Source organism: Rhincodon typus, unplaced genomic scaffold (genome assembly GCF_021869965.1).
Source record: "Rhincodon typus isolate 14 unplaced genomic scaffold, sRhiTyp1.1 hic_rhity00002736, whole genome shotgun sequence".
Taxonomy (NCBI): Eukaryota; Metazoa; Chordata; class Chondrichthyes; order Orectolobiformes; family Rhincodontidae; genus Rhincodon; species Rhincodon typus.
In genome coordinates this window covers 1,979-25,000 of record NW_025968374.1, presented here as the reverse complement: position 1 = coordinate 25,000, position 23,022 = coordinate 1,979, and the positions used below count along the sequence as shown (strand labels likewise).

Sequence of the window (23,022 nt, the reverse complement as noted above, 5' to 3'; positions counted from 1 at the left end):
CCACCAGAAGTGCTAGTATAAATTGTATCTTGCTATCCCACAAAAAAAGCACTATCCAATCACTCCTTTTGCAAAGAAAGCTGTTTAGAAAACTCCTTCTGTCAGACATTTAGGTGAGCCTACCCTCTCTGCTCGCCAACGCACCTGTATCAGGGATTCCACATGAGCCATACTCCCCTGTGTTGCAGGTCCAGGATGAAGCCCCATTTTGGTGGTTCAAGTGAGCCCTACTGTCCAGTGTCTAGGTGAGTCACATCATTCCGTATGGGGAATCTAGGAGAAGCCCATTTCCAGTGTTTGAATTCAAGAGAGCCCTGTGGGGTCTCTACTGCAAAACTTGCATCTGATGTCCTTTGACCAGATGATTATAGCTCCTTTATCTGTTTAGATGAGATGGAAACATGGTTACAAGCAGGACTTGGAGTCTGTTTATAACCACATAGCCAACCAATTTGCAAAAGCAGCCAAGGATCCTATTCCATGTTTCCAACATTGTCAATAGAAATAAAAGAGCTCTGTTGTGGTTGCTCCTCACTCAAAAGCTCATGGTCAATGTTTAACTTCAAAAAAGTGACTGAGAAGAGGAGTTTCAACTCAATATTGCACACTGCTATCACAGACCTCTCTCTTTCTCCATAAAATTATGATGTGTTTGTGGAGACCTCTCCCTTTCTCCATAAAATTATGATGTGTTTGTGGAGATGTTGAAAACTTTTAGAAATAACATTCCCTCAAGATTTTCTTTTATACATTCGCAGGATGTGGGCATCGCTGGCCAGGTCAGCATTTATTGCCCGTCTCTAGTTGCCTGTGAGAGGGTAGTGGTGAGATGCATTCTTGGACGGTTGCAGTCCATTTCCTGTAGGTAGACCCACAATGCCAAGAGAAGGAATTCCAGGATTTTGACCCAGTGACACTGAAGGAGCAGTGATATATTTTCCAAATCTGATGGTGAGTGGCTTGGAAAGGAACTGGCAGGTGGTGGTGTTCACATGTATCTGCTGCCCTTGTCCTTCTAGAAGTGAGTAGTCAAGGATAGGAAGTTGTTGAATAAGAAACCTAGGTGAATTTCTACAGTGCATCTTGTAGATGGTACACACTGCTGCTACTGAGTGTCAGTAGTGGAATGAGTAAATGTTTGTGGATGTTGTGTCAATCAAGTGGCCTACTTTGACCTTCGTGTTGTCAAGCTTCTTGAATGTTGTTGGAGCTGCACTCATTCATGCAAGCGAGGAATATTCCATCATACTCTGGACATGTGTCTTTTAGATGGTGGACAGGCTTTAAGGAGGCATGAGGTGAGTTACTCACTGCAAGATTCCTAGTCTCTGCTTTTAGCCACTATATTTATACGGCTAGTCCAGTTCAGTTTCTGATCAATGATAACCCCTAGGGTGTTGATAGTGGAGGATTCGGTGATAGTGATCCATTGAATGTCAAAGAATGATGTTAGATACTCCCTTGTTGGAGGTGGCCATTGCCTGGCACTTGTGTGATGTGAATGTAACTTGTCACTTGTCTGCCCAAACCTGTACATAGTCCAGAGCTTGCTGCCTTTGGACATCGAATGCTTAAGTATCTGAGGAGTTGCGATTGGTGCTAAACATTGTGCAATCGTTGGCAGACACCCCCAGTTCTGATGTGAATGTGGTTGGACCATGAATACTGTCCTGAGGAACTCTTGCAGAGATGTCCTGGAGCTGAGATGACTGACTTCCAATAACCACAACCATTTTCCTTTGTGCCACATATGACTCCAAGTCAGATAAACTACATCCCAAGTCGATCAGAGAATATTGAATATCTCAATGAAACTTAAGTCAACTGTCTCCAGGCAGATCCATTTGAAAATTACACTCTGCAAGCTGGAGAAAGGCCTGTAGATTCCATATCAGAAGACAGACAAATAAAATAGCAGGAAATACTGATATATTGCATGCCTACAAAAAAGCATAGAAAATTATCAGGTTACTAAGAAGTGACTTCACTAAACTACAACACACAATGGGAGGCCATGCCATGTCAAATCACTCATCAGCCCCTCTTGGGGAGGCAGGGAAACCCAACTTATCATCCCAGCAGGACTAAGTCTCCAAGATCTACGGAATTTACTGACTTTACAAACTACAAGTAAGCGATTATTCATCGTCAAAATGTTAAAAAGTATCAAAGCAGATGGACTCTGGTATGTTAGATGAACAAATCAGCACCATTCACAATTCATCAAATACTGAAGCAGTCCATGTTCAAATGCAACAAGATCTGGACAACATCCATGCTTGGGCTGACAAGTGGCAAGTAACATTCATGCCACACAAATATCAGACAATGACCATCTTCAATAAAAGACAATCTAATCACTGCATCTTGACATTCACTGGTGTTACCATCACTCAGTCCCCTACTATCAACATTCTTGGGGTTACCATTGACCAGAAACTCAACTGGACTCACCACATAAACACAGTATCTAACAAGAGCAGGTCATTGGCTAGGAATACAACAGTTCAAAACTTCCAATCCCTCTACCACCAATGCTCAGTAGCAGCCGTGTGTTTGATCTACAAGATGCACTGCAGAAATACATCAAAAATCCTTAGACAGCACCTTCCAAATCCATGCCCACTCCCATGAAGAAGGTCAAGGGCAGCAGATATATGGGCACACATCCACCTGCAAAATCCCCTCCAAGCCAATCACCATTCTGATTTGGAAATATATTCACTGTTCCTAAGGGCATTGTGAGTCAACCTACTATACATGAACTGCAGTGTTTCAAGAAGGCAGCTCACCGCCAGCTTCTCAAGGGCAACAGGGATGGGAAATAGATGCTGGCCAGCCAGCAATGCCCACATCCCATGAGTGGATTAAAAAAAATTGGACCTATGGCTGTACAGGATATACAGTATGTCCAACAACTGCTTAGCAGCTAACAAACTTTAGGCTGTAGACATGAGCAAGATACTGGCAATTCTGAAGCCTGGGCCAATTATCCTGTTAGTTCACAGCTACAAACTGTTCAAAAGACTTGATCTAAATTATCTGGCCCCCTTTGGAGATGAACATGTCATCATTGATTAAGCAACATTCAGACCAGCAATATCCTACATAGTCCCACTTCTAAACCTCACCTAATTTATTAAGGAGGGCTATGTGACTGGCCAGTGACAAAATCAGCTTTTGTGACTTATCCTCAGCATATAATAGGATCACCCATTTCATTCTTGTTCAGAAGTTATTCCATATAACCAAAGATGTCAGATTAACTGAGCTGATGAGTAACATGCTAGCCATCAGGTGTTTATTTTTTGATTGAAATGGAAAGAGAAGCAAATGACACAGAAAAATACTTCACCTTAATGTAATGTTCTCAAACTTGCTGTTCCATGTTTATACCAACAACCTATCCATTCCTTCAGCTGAGAGATAAAAACAGAGATTGCTGATAAAATTCAAGCCTGGAAAAATCTGTGGGAAGAAAGCAGAGTTAATGTTTCGAGTCCAGTGACTCTTCATCAGAACTGTTAGCAGCTAGGAATATTCATTCGGCCACCAGCACTCCTCCTTGGAGGTTGCAAAGCTCTTACTGGCTGTCTGAAGCCTGCTAGACTGAATGATCTGTACCTGGACCAGTGCTCCACCTGTTGTAAGGAGACAAGTTACATTAAGAGTATAACAGACAAAGCTCACTTTCGTCAACCTCTCTTCCACAAAAATGTTCAACTCCAGGAGACAACTTCTTACGTATTGCCCAGTCCCTGGATCGTAACCCCCGCAACTGTTACCTTGTTGACTGGACAAAGCCTCTACAAACAAAGGCACATGAATTCTCTAATGACCTCAACAATGCCTCTTGCCAGCAGCCAGTGAAATGTAACTTGACTGTGCCACAATCACCTTGGGACTGGTGTCAGCCACTGCAAAGCCTTATGTACTGATGTGAGGATGCAGCCAAATTAATTCTGTCAACAATGACTATGAGAAGGCAATATTTCCTAAAATGCCTTCTACTGGCAGAAATGTTTGCAAGTTTGAAAGTACTCAATTCTCAAGCTAAAGCTTGTACAGAATATTGGTGAGAGAGGGTATGGAAACACGACCAGAAGAATCCACCATGCTTATACTTGCTGACCAGGAAATGCATCCATTTTTAAAATTCTCATCTGTGTACTTGAACCCCTCCATTACCTTGCTTCTCCCTGTCCCTGCAACCTACTTTAGAGCTACGATCTTTAAGAATACTACAGTTCTGCTTTGTTGTACTTTTCCTAGTTTCCTCGTTCCCACTTTTGGCAATTGTGTCTTTCATTGTCAAAGCTCTAAGTTCTGGAAATCCCTCCCCAAACCCCTGCATCTACATTTGTCCTCTTCACAGTCATTCCTTAAAACCCTATGTCTTTGACCAAGTTTTTAGTAACCTGTGTTAGTACCCTGTTTACACGTCTCATTGCCAATTTTTGTCTGATTAAACCCTCATAGGGTATGTTGGAATGTTTGATCATACAAGTGATGTTATATGAATCCGGGTATTACAATGAGATTTTCACATGGCCCCTCCACTTTGCCTCTTAATTCAAAATTTCACAGTTCTTTAAAAGCTTGTTTGTTTTTCACCCTGTAATCCCACTTTTTAAATTCTAGGTGAAGACTCGACTTCAGAGTCCAGTGAGCCCGAGATAATTCCCCGTTATTCAAGTGTCGAAAGCCAGCAAAAGATTGAAAAGTTTGTGAATGATGTAGTGAAAATCCAGGAGGAGACCCTGAAAGACCAGCAGCAAAATGCTGGAAGAAAAACTGAGACAGCTACTGAGAACCAGCAAAAAGGATCCAATGCAGATATAGTAGACCAAGCTGCTTTACCATTGAGTTTGGACAGAGGGGGTAATGCTGAGTTTGTGCGGTCAGAAGAAGAGATTTTCTCACCATCACTGGATACTTCTGACCAGTTGCAGAGCACAGTCTTCAACAGCGATATTACAGGTTAAAGTATTGTCAAATTACTTCTTAATGGTATTTTAAAAGTAGTTTTAAATGAAACATGCAAACATTTGATTAACGGCAAAAATCAGAGTACTTAAGGTTTTAAATGTCGACATTAATCAAGATGAGATACAGCATGGTAAGGAACGTTTACTTGGCTAATCAGCCACTTCTTTCTCGCTATCCTTTGCAATTGGGCCAATGTAGGTTGGCAAGCACAAAAGTGATAGGTGAACAGAAGTTGATGTAAGAATATTAGTGGCAGAATTTGAATGATTTCAGATCTATGGCGGCTAGAAAATGGAATACTGCCACAGAGTGCTCTGGAGTCATCAGGGCAAGAGATAACATAAGAAGACTTGGGGATTCAGCAGCAGAGTGAGGAACAGGCAGTGTAAGGCACAAATATTGAATTTGCAAGGTTGTATGTTGCCCATATTTTTAAACCATTGGCATGGTGTTCCACCAATGTAAATGTCACTTGAGAAGTTGCAAATGATCGTATCTGTGTGGCAGCATCTATGGAGAGTGAAACATAGTCAACTTTTTGAGTCTGATATGAGTCATATCAGGTTTGAAACATTAATTCTGTCTCTCTTTCTGCAAATGCTGTGTGACTTGTTGAGTTTTTGCAGCACTTTCTGTTTTAAATCAAATTTCCAGCATCTGTAACGTTTTGCTTTTATTTGATTGTATCTGTGTCACTGTCTTAAATTTGTGACAACCATTACACTTGCTCAAGTCTGTAATTTTACACTACTCGTGTCTTCACATGTGTCTTTTTGATCCCTGTTCTCAGATTTATCATCAAACAAGGTGCCTGCTGAGAGGGTTCTAGTGACAGAACTGGTAAAGGCAAACACCATAGAGACCATCTGCTTAGAAGAGGAGAGGAAATTATATATTGATGTGAGTCAAAAGCAAATGCAGAAATGACCAAAGTTCACAAAATTTAAAGAGTTGTTTGGAAAAATTTTCTGATATTACAGAATCTTACAAAACAGAAGGTTGTGAAGGAGTGTTTCTTGATTTCACTCCTAAATGTCTATATGTAAACCTGTTGTGTTTTAGTGGCTTTGGGCACTTTTAATTCTGTTAGTTTATTTTTATTTTACAATGTTTTAAGATTGAATTCAGCTTCTCAAACTAATAGAATTCAAAATGGTATTCTTAACAATGTTAGTACAGAGCTATCTTGAATGTTCAAATTTGGAGATGCAGAGAGATGGATTAGGTTTTCTACAGTGAGGTGTGGTAGGTTTGGAGGCAAGCAACGTTATGGCGATGGAGGTAAGCCCAATAAAGAAAGTGTGGTGTCTAAAACCCAGCTTGTATTAAATCACAGCAGCAGAAATTTGTCCTTCACAATACTTTGTGTGAATAAGAGCATTGTTTTTAAATATATTGCTACTCTTTGATTTTAATCAATTCATGTATCAGATGATGTTACATGCATTTAAAATCCTCTCCTTGCATTCCTTGTATGATTGTAATAACATATTTAAATATCATACATTTATCCAGATTCACATGTCTGTATTCAATTTTATAGTCTCCAGCTTCCTGCTTCTTTACAGGATCTACCTGACCTGGAAGATGTAAATGTAAGTAACTCATCAGAACCGGAACAGACCTCAAGCTGCAAGGTAAACTATCACGTTCTCTCCACTTTGCTTTCATTTGTGTATTTTTTTGTAATTGAATTTAGACAGCTTATTATATTTTTGGATGGTCTGCCTGCACAGCCATCAAATGTCTGACAAGCAAACTTAGTTCCTCTAGCCTGTTCCACCAATCAGTAAGATTATAGTGGTTCCATGACCTAATGTGCCCCGTATCCGTTAATATCTTTGCTGTCTGGAGTTATGGCACATGCCTGCAGATATCAAATAACAAGTTCAGAAACTTGGATTTTAGCAGCGTGCTTCCAGCATATATTAGAGAATGAGCAAGGATACATAAGATTCAACAACTCCAAATGATTGAGGCAGCCTTACAGCTGGCTTACTACCGGCTTGGTAATGAGCAGGGTCTCATAGAGCAGAGGCCTACCGTCCAAGCTGGAGGGTTTACGCTGCATCTGCAGAATATAAATGTAGGGGTGTGCAGGCTATGTAGATTAGCCATAGGTAATGCAGAGTTACAGGGATAGGGTGGGTAGGAGGGAGGGCAGTCTCGGTGGGATGCTCGGTGTGGACTTGATGAACCAAATGGCCTGTTTCCACACTATAGGGATTCTATTCTATGACATCTGGGATCTATCCCAGGATACTGAAGGAGGCAAGGGAGGAGACAGCTGGGACCTTGTGAGAAATCTTTTGTATCCTCTTTTGCCATAGATGAGGTCCCAGAAAACTTGAGAATAGCCAATTTTCTTCCTTTATTTAAGAAGGGCAACAGGGATAATCCAAGAAATTATAGACCAGTGAGCTTTACGTCAGTGTAGGAAAATTATTGAGAAGATTCTGAGGGACAGGATTTATTCGCATTTGTAACATAGATGGAGGCCATTCACCTTTGAAAGATCTATCCAATTATTCCTACATCCCCCCCTAGTTCTTTATATTCCTGCACATCTTCCCCCTTCATGTGTATATTCCAATTCTGTTTTTGAAATCAGCTTCCACTGCATATTCAGATTATTGGAATATTCTGAGTGAAAAGACTCATCTCCCTTGATTGCTTTTGTGAATTATCTTAATACATTCTAATTTCATAAGAGATTTAATTTACTGCTATTAAATCTACAGTGTCCTGTTCTCCATGAATTCCCTGAATTATTTTCTCTGAATTGAACAAAGCAATACATCCAGTTGATCTTTGTTAGTATTTAAAGCTATTGGTTTTGTCTAGAATTATTCCGGTTCACATCTCAAGTCTTTATAGAGTCATAGAGCAATACAGCATGGAAACAGGCCCTTCGACCCAAACTGGTCCATGCTGACCATGGTGCCCACTCAGCTAGTTCCAATTGCCTGCATTTAGTCCATATCCCTTCAAACCCTTCCAATCCATGTACCTATCCAAATGTTTTTTTAAATGTTGCTGTTGTACCTGCCTCAACCACTTTCCCTGGCAGCCCATTCCGTATACACACCACTCTCTGTGTGAAGAAGTTGCCCTCAAGTCCTCTTTCTCCTCTCACTTTAAAACCTGTGCCCTCTAGTTTTCAATTCCCCATTGCTGGGGAAAAGGCTATATGCATTCATCCTATCCATGTTCCTCATGATTTTATACACCTCAATAAGGTCACCCCTCAATCTCCCATGTTCCAAGGAATAAAGTCCTATCCTGGCCAACTTCTCCCTATAACTCAGGCCTACTAGTCCTGGCAACATTCTGGTAAACCTCCTTTGTACACTTTCCAGTCTACCTATGTCTTTCCTATAACAACACAATACTCCATGTGCGGCCTCACCAGTGATTTATACAACTGTAACATAATGTCCCAACTCCTATACTTAATGCCTCGACTGATGAAGGCCAGCACGCTAAATGCCTTCTTCACCACTCTGTCCACCTGTGACACCGCTTTCAACGAACTATGTACTTGTACTTCTAGGTCTCTTTGTACCACAACACTCCTCAGGACCTTACCACTTACTGTATAAGTCCTGCCTTGGTTTGACTTTCCAAAGTGCAACAGCTCATACTTATCTGTATTGAATTGCATTTGCCAATCCTCAGTCCACTTCCCCACTTGATCAAGATCCCTCTGTAATTTTTGATAACCTTCCTCTCTATCAACTATACCTCCTAATTTTGTATCATCTGCAAACTTACTAATCACACCCTGTACATTCACACCCAGATCATTTATGTGAATAACAAATAACAAAGGTCCCAGCACTGACCTCTGTGGCACACCACTAGTCACAGGCCTCCAGTCCGAGAATCAACCTTCAACCATCACCCTCAGCTTCCTACTATTGAGCCAGTTTTGAATCCAATTAGCTAGGTCTCCTTGGATCCCATCCCGACCTAACCTTCATGACTCACCTGCTGTTCAGGACCTTGGCAAAGGCCTTACTAAAGTCCAGATCAACAACATCCACTGCTCTACTCTCATCTATCTTCTTGGTTACCCCTTCAAAAAACTCTAAAAGATTTGTCAGACTGATGTCTGGCACACAAATCCATGCTGACTATCCCTAATAAGACCTTGGCTATCCACGTGTTGGTTGATCCTGTCCCTCAGTATCCTCTCCAATAACTTGCCTTCCACTGATGTCAGGCTCATTGGCCTATAGTTCCCTGGCTTGTCTTTGCTACCTTTCTTAAACAATGGAACAACAATAGTCACCCTCCACTCTTCCGAAACTTCAGTGGCTAAAGATGAAGCAGAATTCTCTGCAAGAGCCTCTGTAATTTCTTCCCTCACCTCCCACAATGTCCGAGGATGGACTTGATCAGGCCTAGGGGATTTATCCACCTTAATACAATCTAAGGCTGCAAACACCTCCTCTCTGGTAATACGTCCAAAACATCCTCACTTGTTTCCCTTCTTTCCTTAGCATCCATGATTCTGTCCTCAGTAAACACAGAAGAAATATTCATTAAAAATCTCCCCCATTTCCTGTGGCTCCACACGTAGATGGCCATGCAGATCTTTAATGAGACCTATTCTCTCCCTGGCCACCATTTTATTCTTAATCTTGATCTCTTCCTTACTTATAATTGACTATATTCTTCTTTGTTAGTACCTTTATTTTACATACTATTTTTATTGACATACGTTCATCAATTTCTACTTTCCGTACCATGGTCTTTCTTACTCGAATCCTTGCTGTTTACCACCCTGCATCTTTGCCCCCAACTATTAAACCATTCCACCAGTTCTTTCATTTCCTTATGGTTCAAATGCAGAGCTCCCAACTTCACCAGAACTGGTGCCAGTGCTCTTAAAACAAACTTTCCTTTCCTCCCCCACCCCACCCCCATTCCCCCACCAACTCACTTTGAGCCCACCAAATCCTTTAGCCAAATGTTGGCCACAAATTCTAAGTAGATTATTTGCCACCAATACCTCCTCTCCCAGACGCTTCTATCTTGCAAGCGAGGAATGTGGTTTAATGTTATGTTCTGATAATTGTTTTACTTAATGTGTCATTAATGGCCATTTTGGCCAAAGTGACATAAAGGGTCCCTGTGGCCAACAGATATATCTGGGAGACAATAATGTTCTCAAACGTGCAACATAAAATTGAAATATTTCCCCTCTTTTTTCAGACTATCTATCGGCCAAAGATTGAGATCATTGCTGCTGCATATGATGATAGTGAGTTAGACATGGAGGAAGATATAGGAGTTCTCTTACAGGACGTTCAAGATGAAATAAATGAAGAAACCTCAGCAGATCAAAAAGAGAATGAAGGTGGAGATACAACTAGCCAAAATAAACCAATTGGAACTTTAGAAGAAAAGTGTGCGACACAACTAAGTACTAGCAAAACAGGAAGCTTGTTAACGAATGAGAGAAATGTAGAAATAACAACACTTGAACTGAATATCAGCAGCACTCCACCAGGGACACCTGAGGAAGACCAACCTACAAGAATACTCATAGAGGAAATCTCCAGCCAATCCGTAACTGAGAGCACTAAGCAAATTACGCCACTGGCTCAAGGTAAAATTACTGAGAGTGGGTAATGCTTTATCCCTGCGCTATGCGCTATTTTCCCATGAGTCTTTTCTGGACCATATATCTGATGGCTATTACAGCAGACCAAAGGCTAGTTAATCTGTAACCAATGTGCTACTTCCCACCCCTCAATTTTCCATCAACTTCCCAGACAACCGTAAGTCGGAAATGCTTGGAATGCTGTCTACTTGCAATTACAACTCTCAAACTTGATGCTGTTCAGCATAAAGTAGTCTACCTGATTAGCATCATATCATGACCTGAAACAAAATATCCCCTCCACCACTGGTACACGGCCCCTTTTGTGTGTGCTACCAACAGCGTGTAGGAATTCGCCAAGGCTTCATCAGCAGCTACTTTCAAATTCCCCACCACAGTACGACAGGATAGAACAGCTGATCGATTTGAATAACATCCTTCATGTACTCAGCATTCATTCACTGTCATTGGGCTATGAACCTAGAACTCACTTGACTGACTATGTCATAGGATTAGCTCACTACGTTGACTGAAACATTTTATGGGGAAGACATACCACCACCACCACCACCAACTCCATCAAAAGAATTAGAGATGAGCAACTAATACCAGCCTCACCAATGAAACTCACATTCTGAGAATGAAAAACTAATATTAGAGAGGAAAAAAAGTTAGTGCCCTTTGACTCACACTTTCAGCCCACTTCTTGTAAGAACTCCATCCATTATGGTAATTTCTCCATTTCCATCATACCTGTTCCAATGAAGGTACCTTCATTGTAAAGAGGATTTTCCCTTCATTTGGTTGATATTCCTGACATTTCTGCTTTTACCCATTTCCCTACTCTGAGAACCATGCTAGGCTCACCATTGTCCCCACCAGCCATTATATTCGATCAGTTATCTGTCACCATTTGTGTAATCTTGAACACAATGCCATTACTAATGCATTTTCACCTTTCTTCATCTGTAACTGGAGTAACCATTTCATCATTCTTTTTGTCACAGCTTCATTCATTTTTAAACACCCCAACACTTCCCACAGAACTTTACCATGCAAATCCAGTAGATGCAATACCTATCCTTTCAGCTGCTCTTTTCTAATTGACTAGGATCCCAAAAATTTCCTCAAGATGAAATAGCAATTTACTTGTACTTCTTCCTGTTTGGTATACTGTATTCATTGTTTATTTTGTGGTCCTCTAAATTTATGGGACTAAACACAATTTGGTTGGTCGTTTTGTTATAAACCTTTGTTCAGCGTGCAAACATTGTTAAGAGATTCAAAGCCCGTTGATGAGATTGAAACCAAGACATACACTGTTTCTTTTGTGTAAAGAGTTTGACTTTCTCAGTCCTCTCATCCTTCATCACATCACACGCCCAGTGTCTCAGTTACTCCTGAGTTATGGATATTTTCTAATTAACCTTTCAGCGATGTTATTACACATCTCTGAAGCAGATGGGACTTTAACCCAGGCCTCCTGGTCCAGAGGTAAGGACATACCACTACACATAGACAAAGTGTAGGTACTTTTCATCAACCTGTTCAGACAAGTTATGATGCAGCTCTGGAGCAGATGGTACCTGAAACCAGCCCTTCTGGCTCAGAGATGGAACACTTACAAAAATCCTTGACTTCGTATTTATGGATGTTTTCTAACACTCTGTTCAGAGCTGTTATTACACACATCTCTAGGACTTGAACACAGGCCTCCTCTCAGAGGTAGAGACACAACCACTGTACCACATGAGCTCCCAACTCCCTATTTATGTGTTTTCTCATATCCAGAAGTTCTCTTACACACAACTGAATGTTTTTCCCCACCATCAAATCATCTGTGGTACTTTTCACCTCTTATCCACCACCACTAAATTACCCATGTTTCTATCTAATCAAAGCCTATTAACGGCAATGCAATAATATCAAATGTGTGGGAAAGGTGGAACGAGAGGAAAGGGATGAAATCAAAATGGATTTGGAAGGGGTAATAAGGCATTCCACCTCCTGTAGTGCCCACCTGTCTCTAAACGTATCAAGACACAGCGTGCTCCCTTTCCATGAACACCCCTGCATAAACATAGCCACACAAGAGGGGCAGATATCAACAACTGTTACCCCCTCCACCGCCTGCTACTTGGACCTATTAATGGCCAACTTGAGCAGGCCCAAGGGCAGGTCATAAAATCATACACCACGGAAATAGATCCTTCGATCCCTCCAACTTCTCCACACCCTTCTGTACTGGATGCCCAAAGATCAGTTGCAAGGGACTTTAAGTGGAACTGAAAGCACAACAAAAGGTTTTTCAAGGAGCTAAAAAGGGGCTGCAACCGCCCACAACCAATGTGTACGTGGTCTACAGACTCCATAACTTTGCAAAATAAATGTTTAGGCTGGGAGTGCATACCTTGCCATCTGCAGTTAATTCCCTGTTGCACATAGACAATTAATAACTACATCTTTTTCTCTTAATAAAGATATGAACAAACCTTAACAATGTGATTAATTAGGCATTGACAAATGTGCCCCCAAGCTTTCACTCACTTTCCTTTTTAAATTGGCATTTATACTATTGTTCTTGTCTTTCATATCCAGTGTTGCAGGCTTGTGCATAGCTGGTGAGGTGATCTGCACCAATGTGACCCAACCAACGTTCTCCCACCTCCTTTCTTGTCAACAGTAAGAAAGTGTTAAATCTGACCCTCTGCAACAGTTGGCAGCAATAGCCTTGGCAAAAAGCAGTGAGACTAACCATGACATTGTTCTCTGGAGACCATTCTCTGCCAGTTTACTTGATGCCAACCTCAGTGATCCTGAATGGGAGGTCTGTAGTCCTGAGACAGGTTAGCATCATTTATTGAGGAGATGCAAAATCCTAGGGATTACTTGGGAGAAAGATCTCTGCTTACTATCAAAACTGTCAAGATTTGCAACATCAAAAAATTAGATGATCCTCTAATTAAGAGATTTCAGAACTGTAGCAGTGGACTAACAACCCTTTGTTGTAACAGTAACCACTAACTACTATTGATGATACATGTCATCTCTAAATGCGAAATGTGTGGACTATCCTGGAAATGACTTGTTCATGTAGAGAGAGACAAGTTTGAGATTTCCCTCTCTGCAGTATTAATTTAGTCATTATGGTGAGGTGTAAAGTAGTTGAGATGACAAATCACATACAAAAGTACTAAATAGGAAAAGAAGTAGACTGTTCGGCCCCTCAAGCCCACTTTGCCATTCATTAGGTCATGACTGAGCTGTATGAGTTTTGAATTCCATATTCCTATCTAACTCCAATAACCCTTGATTCCCCTGCCCAAGAAAGTACCTAGTCTTAAAAATATTCACTGACTGTGTTTCTACTGCCCTCTGAGTCAGTGTTTCAAAGTTGCACAACATTCTGAGAGAAAAGAAATCTCCTCATTTCTGTCCTGAAATGGTGACACCTAATTTTAAAATAGTGCATGCTTAGTTCTGGAGGGCCCCACTAAAGGAAACATTCTTTCTACTTCCACCTTGTAAAGACCATTCAGGCTCTTATACACTTCAATTAAGTTATCCTCACTCTTCCACATATCAATGAAAGCAAGTCCAGCCTATTGAAACTATTCTCATAAAATAACCCACTCATACCAAGTATAAATCTAGTAAACCTCCTCTGAACCTCCTCCAAGCATTTCCATCCTTCTTTAAATAAGGAGACCAAAACCACATACACATCCAGATGTGATCTCACCAGTGCCACATAAATTCCTTCATTTTATGTTCAATTCTCCTCATATAAATAGGGCATCCCCATAGATTTCCTGATCATGTGCTGTACTTGAATACTAACCTTCAGTGACTCATGCACCAAAACATCGAAATCCCTTTGCACCTTGGAATTCTGTAGTTGTTTTCCATTTAAGTAATACTCCACTTCTTTATTCTTCGTACCAATGTGAACAATTTCACATTTCCTCACAGTATAATCCACCTGCCAAACGTTTGCCTAATTATTCATCTGTCTACATTCTTCTGCAACTTTCTACCTCTTCTTCACAACATTCTTTCCTACCTATTTTGGTATCTTCAGTGAATCCAACTACTATGCCTTTGCTCCCTCATCTAAGTAATTGGTGCAAATTGTTAAAAAGCCACAACACAAACTTCTACTCATCATATCCTGATAATTAGAGAAAGACCCATTTTTGCATACTCTGTTTTCTGCCAGTCAGCCACAAACCTCTGTCCATGCTAGTATGTTACCTCCTACATCATGAGCTTTTATTTTCTACGGTAACCTTTCATGTGGTACCTTGTGATGGGCTTTCCAGAAATCCAAGTATGGAAGATCTACAGGATCCCCTTTATCCACAACGTAATGTTCCTCCTTCAAAAAATGCCAATAAATTAGTTAAACATGATTTGCCTTGAAGTCACCATGCTTTCTCTTCCTGAATATTTTGAGATTTTTGAAATGTGCTTGCATAATTTTTTAAATGATTTAAATGATATTCTAACATTCTCCCACAACAGCCATAAAGCTAACTGTCTATAGTTTCCTGTTTTCTCCCTCCTTGAATAGTGGGGTTATGTTTGCTACTTTCCAATCAAATGGAATATTTTCAGAATCTACTAAATTTTGAAAAATAACATCAAGCTTCTACAACCTCATTAGCCACCTGCTTTAAGATTCTGGGCTGAAGTACATTAAGATTTGAAGACTTATTAGTCTGCAGCTCCATCAGTTTTCTTTGTACTACTTCCCTTGTGATTGTAATTTTGCTACCTTCACCTTCTGCTCTACAGCTATTACTGGAGTGTTTTTTGCGTCCTCTCGTGATGACAGAAGCAAAATATTTGTTCATTTCACCCACTATTTCCTTATTTTCTACGGTTAACTCATCATTCTCACTCTCTAGAAGATCACCATTCACTTTATTTCCTACCTGTAGAAACTATTGACAAGTGTTTTTATGTCTTTGGTTCAATTTCTTTCATACTCTAGTTTCTTCCTCCAATCTGACCAACCATCTGACGTACCATTCATCTTTGTGCAGTTACTTTCTTCCTTTCTTTCTTAAGTTGAAAGTTTTCCCTAATTTCAGTAGTTAACCACAGATTGTGGGTCCTCCCTTTAGAAAATTTATTTATAGGTCGAATATACGTATTCTGATTATTTTGAAAAATCCCCTAAAATGTCTGCCACTGTGTCTCGATGTATCTACCCCCTAGCCCAGTATCCCAGTTCACAGCCAGCTCAGATATCATGCCCGCGTAGTTGCCTAATTCATGTATGAAATGTTATGTCATAACCCGTACCTTCTCCCTTTAAAACTGGATGTAAAATTCATATTGTGGTCACAGCTATCCAGGCTCCTTTAAATCTGAGGTAATTAACTAATCATAAAAATAACTTTGTACTTTTTATTTTTAATGTGCATTAGAAACTTTTTATCATGAGAATCAATTGCTTAAAATGTGTAGAACAAAGTTAAAGTTTCTCTTTAAGATTATTTTATTGACAAAATGATAGTAAAACAGAATCACCGAATTACTACAGTGCAGAAGGAGGCCATTCAGCCTGTTATGCCTGGACCCTCTGTATTATCTAGTGCCAATCTCCTGCATTTTCCCTATATCCCTGCACACCATTACTATCTAAATAACCATCCAATGCCATCTTTAATGCTTGAACTGAACCTGCCTCCATCACATTTCCAGGCATGCATTCCCTACCCTAACAATTTGCTGTACAAAAATGTTTTTTCTCACATCATTCTGTTTCATTTGTGCATCACTTTAAATCTACACCCTTTTGTTCTTGGTTCTTTTACAAGTGGAAACAGCTTCAGTTAGAAGCTAACAAACCTGCAGTTTCCTGTTTTCTGTCTCCCTCCCTTTTTGAATATAAGACACATTCACTATCTTCCAATCTGATAGGACCATTGCTGAGTCAAGGGAGTTTTGGAAAATGAAAATCAATGCATCAACTATCTTACTAGCCACTTTTTAAAGACCTTATGTTGAGGACCAACTGGGTAGCTAACCCACAGTTCCAACAGTTCAATGAGTACCTGGTGATCTGTGTGATTTTCCTGAATTCTTCCCTCCCTTCCATTTCCTGATTTATTACTGCTTCTTTTTTACTTTGTGTACTCTTTAGTGAAAGACTGATGCAAAATGCATATTCAGTTAATCAATTTCCTTATTTTCCATATTCATTCTGCAGTCTTACCTTCTATAGGACTAACATTTACCTTGTTAACTCTCTTCTTTAAATACTCACAGAAACTTTTACTTTTCTTATATTTCTGGCTAGCTTTTTTAGTACTCTAATATTTTCCTCCTTTTTCATTTTTAGTCATTTACTGTTTCTATATTATGCAATCTTCTGACAAGTCTCCTGTCTTTGCACTATGTATGCTTTTTCTTTTAGTTTGATATGACCCTTAACATTTCTAGTTAGCCATGGATGGTTGGACTGTCCTCTGGAAATGTTCTTACTTGTTTGGGATGTATCTATTGTCTATATGCTGAAATATCCCCTTTAAATGTTTGCCACTGTATCTTCATTGACTTAGCCTTTAACATAATTTGCCAACTCACTCTAGCCAGTTCTGTTTTCACACCTTCATAATAGCCCTTATTTAAATCTTCAAAAATATTCTTGCAACCTCTTCTCTCCCTCAAACTGAATGTAAAATTTAATCATATTACAGTCACTGCTACCTCAGGGTGACTTAACTCTGAGATCATTAATTAATCTTATCCTACTGCACTGGACCAGATCTAGTATAACCTTCTCTCAGGTCGGTTCCTTAAAATACTGTCTGAAGAAATTAGTCAGAAAACATTTAAGCTACCTTTGCCAGTGTATATGTAGATATGGGGCTTGGTTAGCTCAATTGGTTGGATGGCTGGTATGTGATGCATCAACTGAGTTTACCATGACACTCAATCTCAACCTCTCGTATTGAGGTGTGGTGACCCTCAGGTTAAACCATCACCAGTCATGTCTCTCTAATGAGAGAATGGGACTATGGCAACATGACATTACATTTTTTCTTTAAAGCAAATTTTTTAATATGCTTTACAGGTATGAAAATGTTGCTGATCCCTGGTGTGGACTGTTTAAACCCACGCTGTATGATGTCCCCTGAGTATTTTACTTATTACATAAGAACTTGCTATGTGGTAGAAAAAGATGCTGGGCTTGGGTCCAGGGATACAGCAGTGGAAGGGAGATCTTGACAGACACTGTTATTCATTCCATTGATTGGCTGTGAGATTGAAAAACAGCTTGAACCAGCAGCAAGACAATTACAACGGACTAATGATGATCCACTGTTTACTTTAAATTATTCATTTATAATTTTGATGCAGGACCACATATAGATGGAAACTATTATTCTACACAGGGAATGGCACTACAGAAGTGTATGGGTGTCTTTTTGTGATGACCAAAGTACTTTGAATTCTTCACTAAAGATTATACAAAGTAACAAAGTAGCAGCAATAAATCAGGAAATGGAAGGGAGATAGGAATACAGGATATGTGTTGCATTGTAATGTCGGAAATGCAGATGTCAGTTTGTGCACAGCAAGATCCCACAAATAGGGTTGTTGTCATGGGTGACGTCAACTTCCCTAATATCGACTGGAACCTCCTAAGTGCAAATACTTTGGATGGAGCAGATTTTGTCAGGTGTGTCCAGGAAGGATTTCTGACTCAATATGTAGATGGGCTGACTAGAGGGGAGGCCATATTGGATTTAGTGCTAGGCAACAAACCAGACCAGATGTCAGATCTCTTGGTGGGAGAGCATTTTGGTGATAGTGATCACAACTCCCTGACCTTTACTATTGTCATGGAAAGCAATAGGAGCAGACGGTATGGGAAAGTATTTAATTGGGAGAGGGGTAATTATCATGCTATTAGGCAAGAACTGCGGAGCATAAATTGGGAACAGATGTTCTTAGGGAAATGTGCAACAGAAATGTGGAGGTTGTTTAGGGAGCATTTGCTACAAGTGCTACATAGGTTTGTCTCACTGAGGCAAGGAAGCGATAGTAACGTGAAGGAGCCTTGGATGACAAGACATGTGGAACATCTAGTCAAGAGGACGAAGGAAGCTTACTTAAGGTTGAGGAGGCAAGGATCAGACAGGGCTCTAGAAGGTTACAAAGGAGCTAGGAAGGAACTGAATAAAGGACTTAGGAGAGCGAGAAGAGGCCATGAGAAAGCCTTGGCGGGTAGGATTAAGGAAAATGCCAAAGCGTTCTATACTTATGTGAGGAACAAGAGGATGGCCAGAGTGAGGGTAGGGCCAATCAGGGATAGTGGAGGGAACTTGTGCATGGAGTTGGAGGAGGTAGGGAAGGTCCTTCATGAATACTTTGCTTCAGTATTCACCAGTGAGAGGGACCTTGATGTTTGTGAGGACAGCGTGAAACAACCTGATATGCTCGAAGAGGTTGATGTTAGGAAGGAGGATGTGCTAGAAATTTTTAAAAACATGAGGATAGATAAGTCCCCTGGGCCGGACGGGATATACCCAAAGTTTCTACAGGAAGCAAGGGAAGAGATTGCTGTGCCTTTGGCAATGATCTTTGCATCCTCACTGTCCACTGGAGTAGTACCAGATGATTGGAGAGTGGCAAATGTTATTCCATTGTTCAAGAAAGGGAATAGGGATAATCCTGGAAATTACAGACCAGTCAGTCTTACTTCTGTGGTGGGCAAATTATTGGCGAGGATTCTGAGGGATAATATTTGTGATTATTTGGAAAAGCAGAGTTTGATTAGAAATAGTCAGCATGGCTTTGTGAGGGGCAGGTCATGGCTCACAAGCCTTCCTGAATTCTTTGAGGTTGTGACAAAACACATTGATGAAGGCAGAGCAGTGGATGTGGTGTATATGGATTTTAGCAAGGCATTTGACAAGGTTCCCAATGGTAGGCTCATTCAGAAAGTAAGGAGGCATGGGATTCAGGGAAACTTGGCTGCCTTGATACGGAATTGGCTGTCCAGTAGAAGACAGAGGTGGTAATAGATGGAAAGTATTCAGCTTGGAGCTCAGTGACCAATGGTGTTCCGCAGGGATCTGTTCTGGGACCTCTGCTCCTTGTGATCTTTATAAGGAAGTGGAAGGGTGGGTTAGTAAGTTTGCTGATGACACAAAGATTGGTGGAGTTGTGGACTGTGTGGAGGGCTGTTGTAGGTTGCAACGGGACAATGACAGGATGCAGAGCTGGGCAAAGAAGTGGCAGATGGAATTCAACCCGGAAAAGTGTGAAGTGATTCATTTTGGAAGGTCGAAATTGAATGCAGAATACGGGATTAATGGCAGGATTCTTGGTAGTGTGGAGGAACTTGGGGTCCACATCCATTGATCCCTCAAAGTTGCTTCCTAACTTGATAGGGTTGTTTAGAAGGCGTAGGGATGTTGGCTTTCATTGGCAGGGGAATTGAGTTTTAAGAGCCGTGAGGTTATGCTGAAGCTCTATAAAACACTGGTAAGACCACACTTGGAATATTGTGTTTAGTTCTGGTTGCCTCATTATAGGAAGGATGTGGAAGCTTTAGAGAGGGTGCACTGGAGATTTACCAGGATGCTGCCTGCACTGGTGGGCAGGTCTTATGAGGAAAGGTTGAGGGAGCAAGGGCTTTTCTCATTGGAGCGAAGAAGGATGAGAGGTGACTTGATAGAGGTGTACACGATGATGAGAGACATAGAGTGGATAGCCAGAGACTTTTTCCCAGGGCAGAAATAACTATTACGAGGGGGCATAATTTTAAGGTGATTGGAGGAAGGTATAGGGGAGATGTCAGAGGTAGGCTCTTTATACAGAGAGTGGTGCGTACGTGGAATGCGCTGCCGGCAGTGGTAGTGGAGTCAGATACATTACAGACATTTAAGCAACTCTTTGATAGGCACATGGATGATAGTATAATGTAGGGTATGCAGTATAGTTTGATCTTCGTAGGATGATAGGTCGGCACAACAGCGTAGGCCGAAGGACCTGTACTGTGCTGTACTGTTCTATGTTCTATGAATAGCAATGTGTTGATAACTATGTCATTTGATATGATGATACAGGCCTAATCTGTCCAACTTTTCCGCATAATATAACTCACCTTCCCAAGAATCAGTCAAGCAAACCTTCCCTGAACTGCTTCTAATGTAATTATGTCCTTTCTTCAATTAAAAAGACCAAAACTCCACACAGTACTCCAGGTATGGTTTGACCAAGGCCCTGAACAGCCCCATAACTCTCTGATACTTTCATGTTCCATTCCCCTTGCATTAAATGACAAAATTCAATTTACCTTCCTAATCATTTGTTGTAACACTATACTATTTTTTGATTTGCATCCCAGAAAACCTAGATCCCTCTATATCTCATGGTTTTGCATGCTGGCCAATTTGCAGATAGGAAGATCCCACAAGTAAGTGTGTGATAGATTTTAATTATCAAAGGCACCAACCTCAGCTGTGCTTCTTCAAAGTAGTGCCTTACAATCTTTTATGGCTATTTAAGAAAGCAACTCTGGCCTAACTGTGGTTAAACATTTCATCCAAAAGATACCAAAGAATGCAGCATTCTCTCAGTACTCTCAATTGGGTTAGGAACTCTTAAGCTTTGATTCAGAGCCGAGATTAGTCTCTGCTGATCTATCGCCATTACCATCATGTTGATTCTGAGGGAGCTGGTGCTGATACTCCATAGTTGGAATTTCGTATCAATTATTGTCAGCTATCCCTCAAATTAAGGATGATGGATTGTGGTTTTTCATGTGCATCTTCATGTGACTGAATATGTTGATTCTCAACCCATAGACCTTTGCATAAAAGGGGCAGGATTACCATTAGGCAGTAGTAAGCTCCTTCCAATCATTGACATTATTGCCATTCTTAAGGGAGAGCATCAGAGTATCTTTGTAGCAATTTCTTTGTTCTCCCCTGGAATGCTGGCCATTTGGCAATCTTTAAAATCAGTTCCGTTTTCTCAATTCCAAAACACGATTTTACTCTTATACAATTGAGCATTGGGGAGGCCTATGTGCATTAATGCTATGGTGTCGAGCACAGGTTGTACAGCAAAATGCTGAGAATTATTATTTAACTTTACTGCTGAGCTGTGAAACAATCATTGGCGAGGTGTTTCCTTTCCTGATCAAATGTGATACTCAATTTTACAATGTTAATATTTTCTAAGGAAATTTCACTCATCACGGTCCAGAAGGAGAAAAAATTGAAGAAGAATTAGCAGTTTTGGAGATTGATCACGTTCACACTGAAGACATTGAGTTTGGCCTGGACTGATGATATTAACCAATGAGAAAAGACTCCAGTTTACGGAAGATTTATTTAACAGTTGTAACTGCTTTGGTAAATTACAGTGTTTTAAGGTGTTCTAAAATGTGCTGTTAAGTCTATTTTTGACTGTTATTTCAATAAATTACTTTATTCCTTTAGAGGCCTGCAATATAACTGAGGTGAAAACTCATTTATCTCCCCTTACCTTTGGTTGTTTTATTTCTACACATCAACCCTCACTTGTCCATTGCTGCTGCCTTCAACCACCAGTAACTGCAGGTGCACTACTCGCCCAAATCTCACTGCATATTGTGTACCAGACTCTGCCAACTGAATCAATCCCTGAACCAATCAGGACAATGGAAAAGCTGCATATTGCTATTCAAGATCATTTAATTTTGCTGAAGCAACAGGATTGGTAAGCTACCATGTCAAGGGTTAATAGGAGGGAAACATGAATTCTTCCTGTGAAAGTGCATCAGAAACCATCGCCATCTCTCTCTTCAGCATTTCCAACAAGTTACTTTTGTGTTGATTATTCATGATTGCTTGCCTCCAATCATTATCCCGAGTGACAATTCTCAATTAGACCCTTATTAATTATTAATCCTGCAACAAGGACAACTTTCTTTTCATAACCATTGCAATATAATTTCATAACTGTAATAGATCAGACGTCTTGTTCGACTGATCCCAGAGTGGAAAAATGACTAAGCCCTCAGTAGGAATGTGACTAGTTCAGTAGTTTCTAATCCTTCAGTGAGAGAGTGAGTCATCCCCTGTGTGTCTGCTCCCACAAGGAAAGAATGACTGGCTCCCGGATGTTAGGTCCCTGAGTGAGAAAGGGACCGTTCTCTGAGTGACCTGTCTCTGTGTGACTGGTCCCTGTGTATCTAGTCCCTAAATGACTGGTCCCTGAGTGAGTGAGTCATCTGTCCCTGAGTGACTGGTGTAGTTGTTGTAATGAGGTCAGCTGGGTGGACCCATGGAATATGAGTTCCTTGATTCAGGCTGTTAACCTGGTGCAATTAGGGAGCCCTGACTGACAGATGTAAACAGAAACGACAGAAGTTCTGTTCACTCAGAGCTGGCTCTGAGGAAGCCAGACCA

General features: G+C 40.6%; 1 protein-coding gene across 1 annotated transcript; it reads left to right on the top strand.

Moving 5' to 3' along the window:
* Positions 1-4,641: 4,641 nt before the first annotated feature.
* On the top strand, positions 4,642-22,083 carry LOC109937697 (dynein axonemal assembly factor 1-like; the record flags this gene model as incomplete). The annotated part of the gene is made up of 5 exons (XM_048593374.1): positions 4,642-4,980; positions 5,780-5,889; positions 6,558-6,626; positions 10,210-10,606; positions 21,812-22,083. Coding segments are annotated over 5 exons (1,022 nt in total), but the record flags the coding sequence as incomplete, so codon positions are not given.
* Positions 22,084-23,022: the final 939 nt, after the last annotated feature.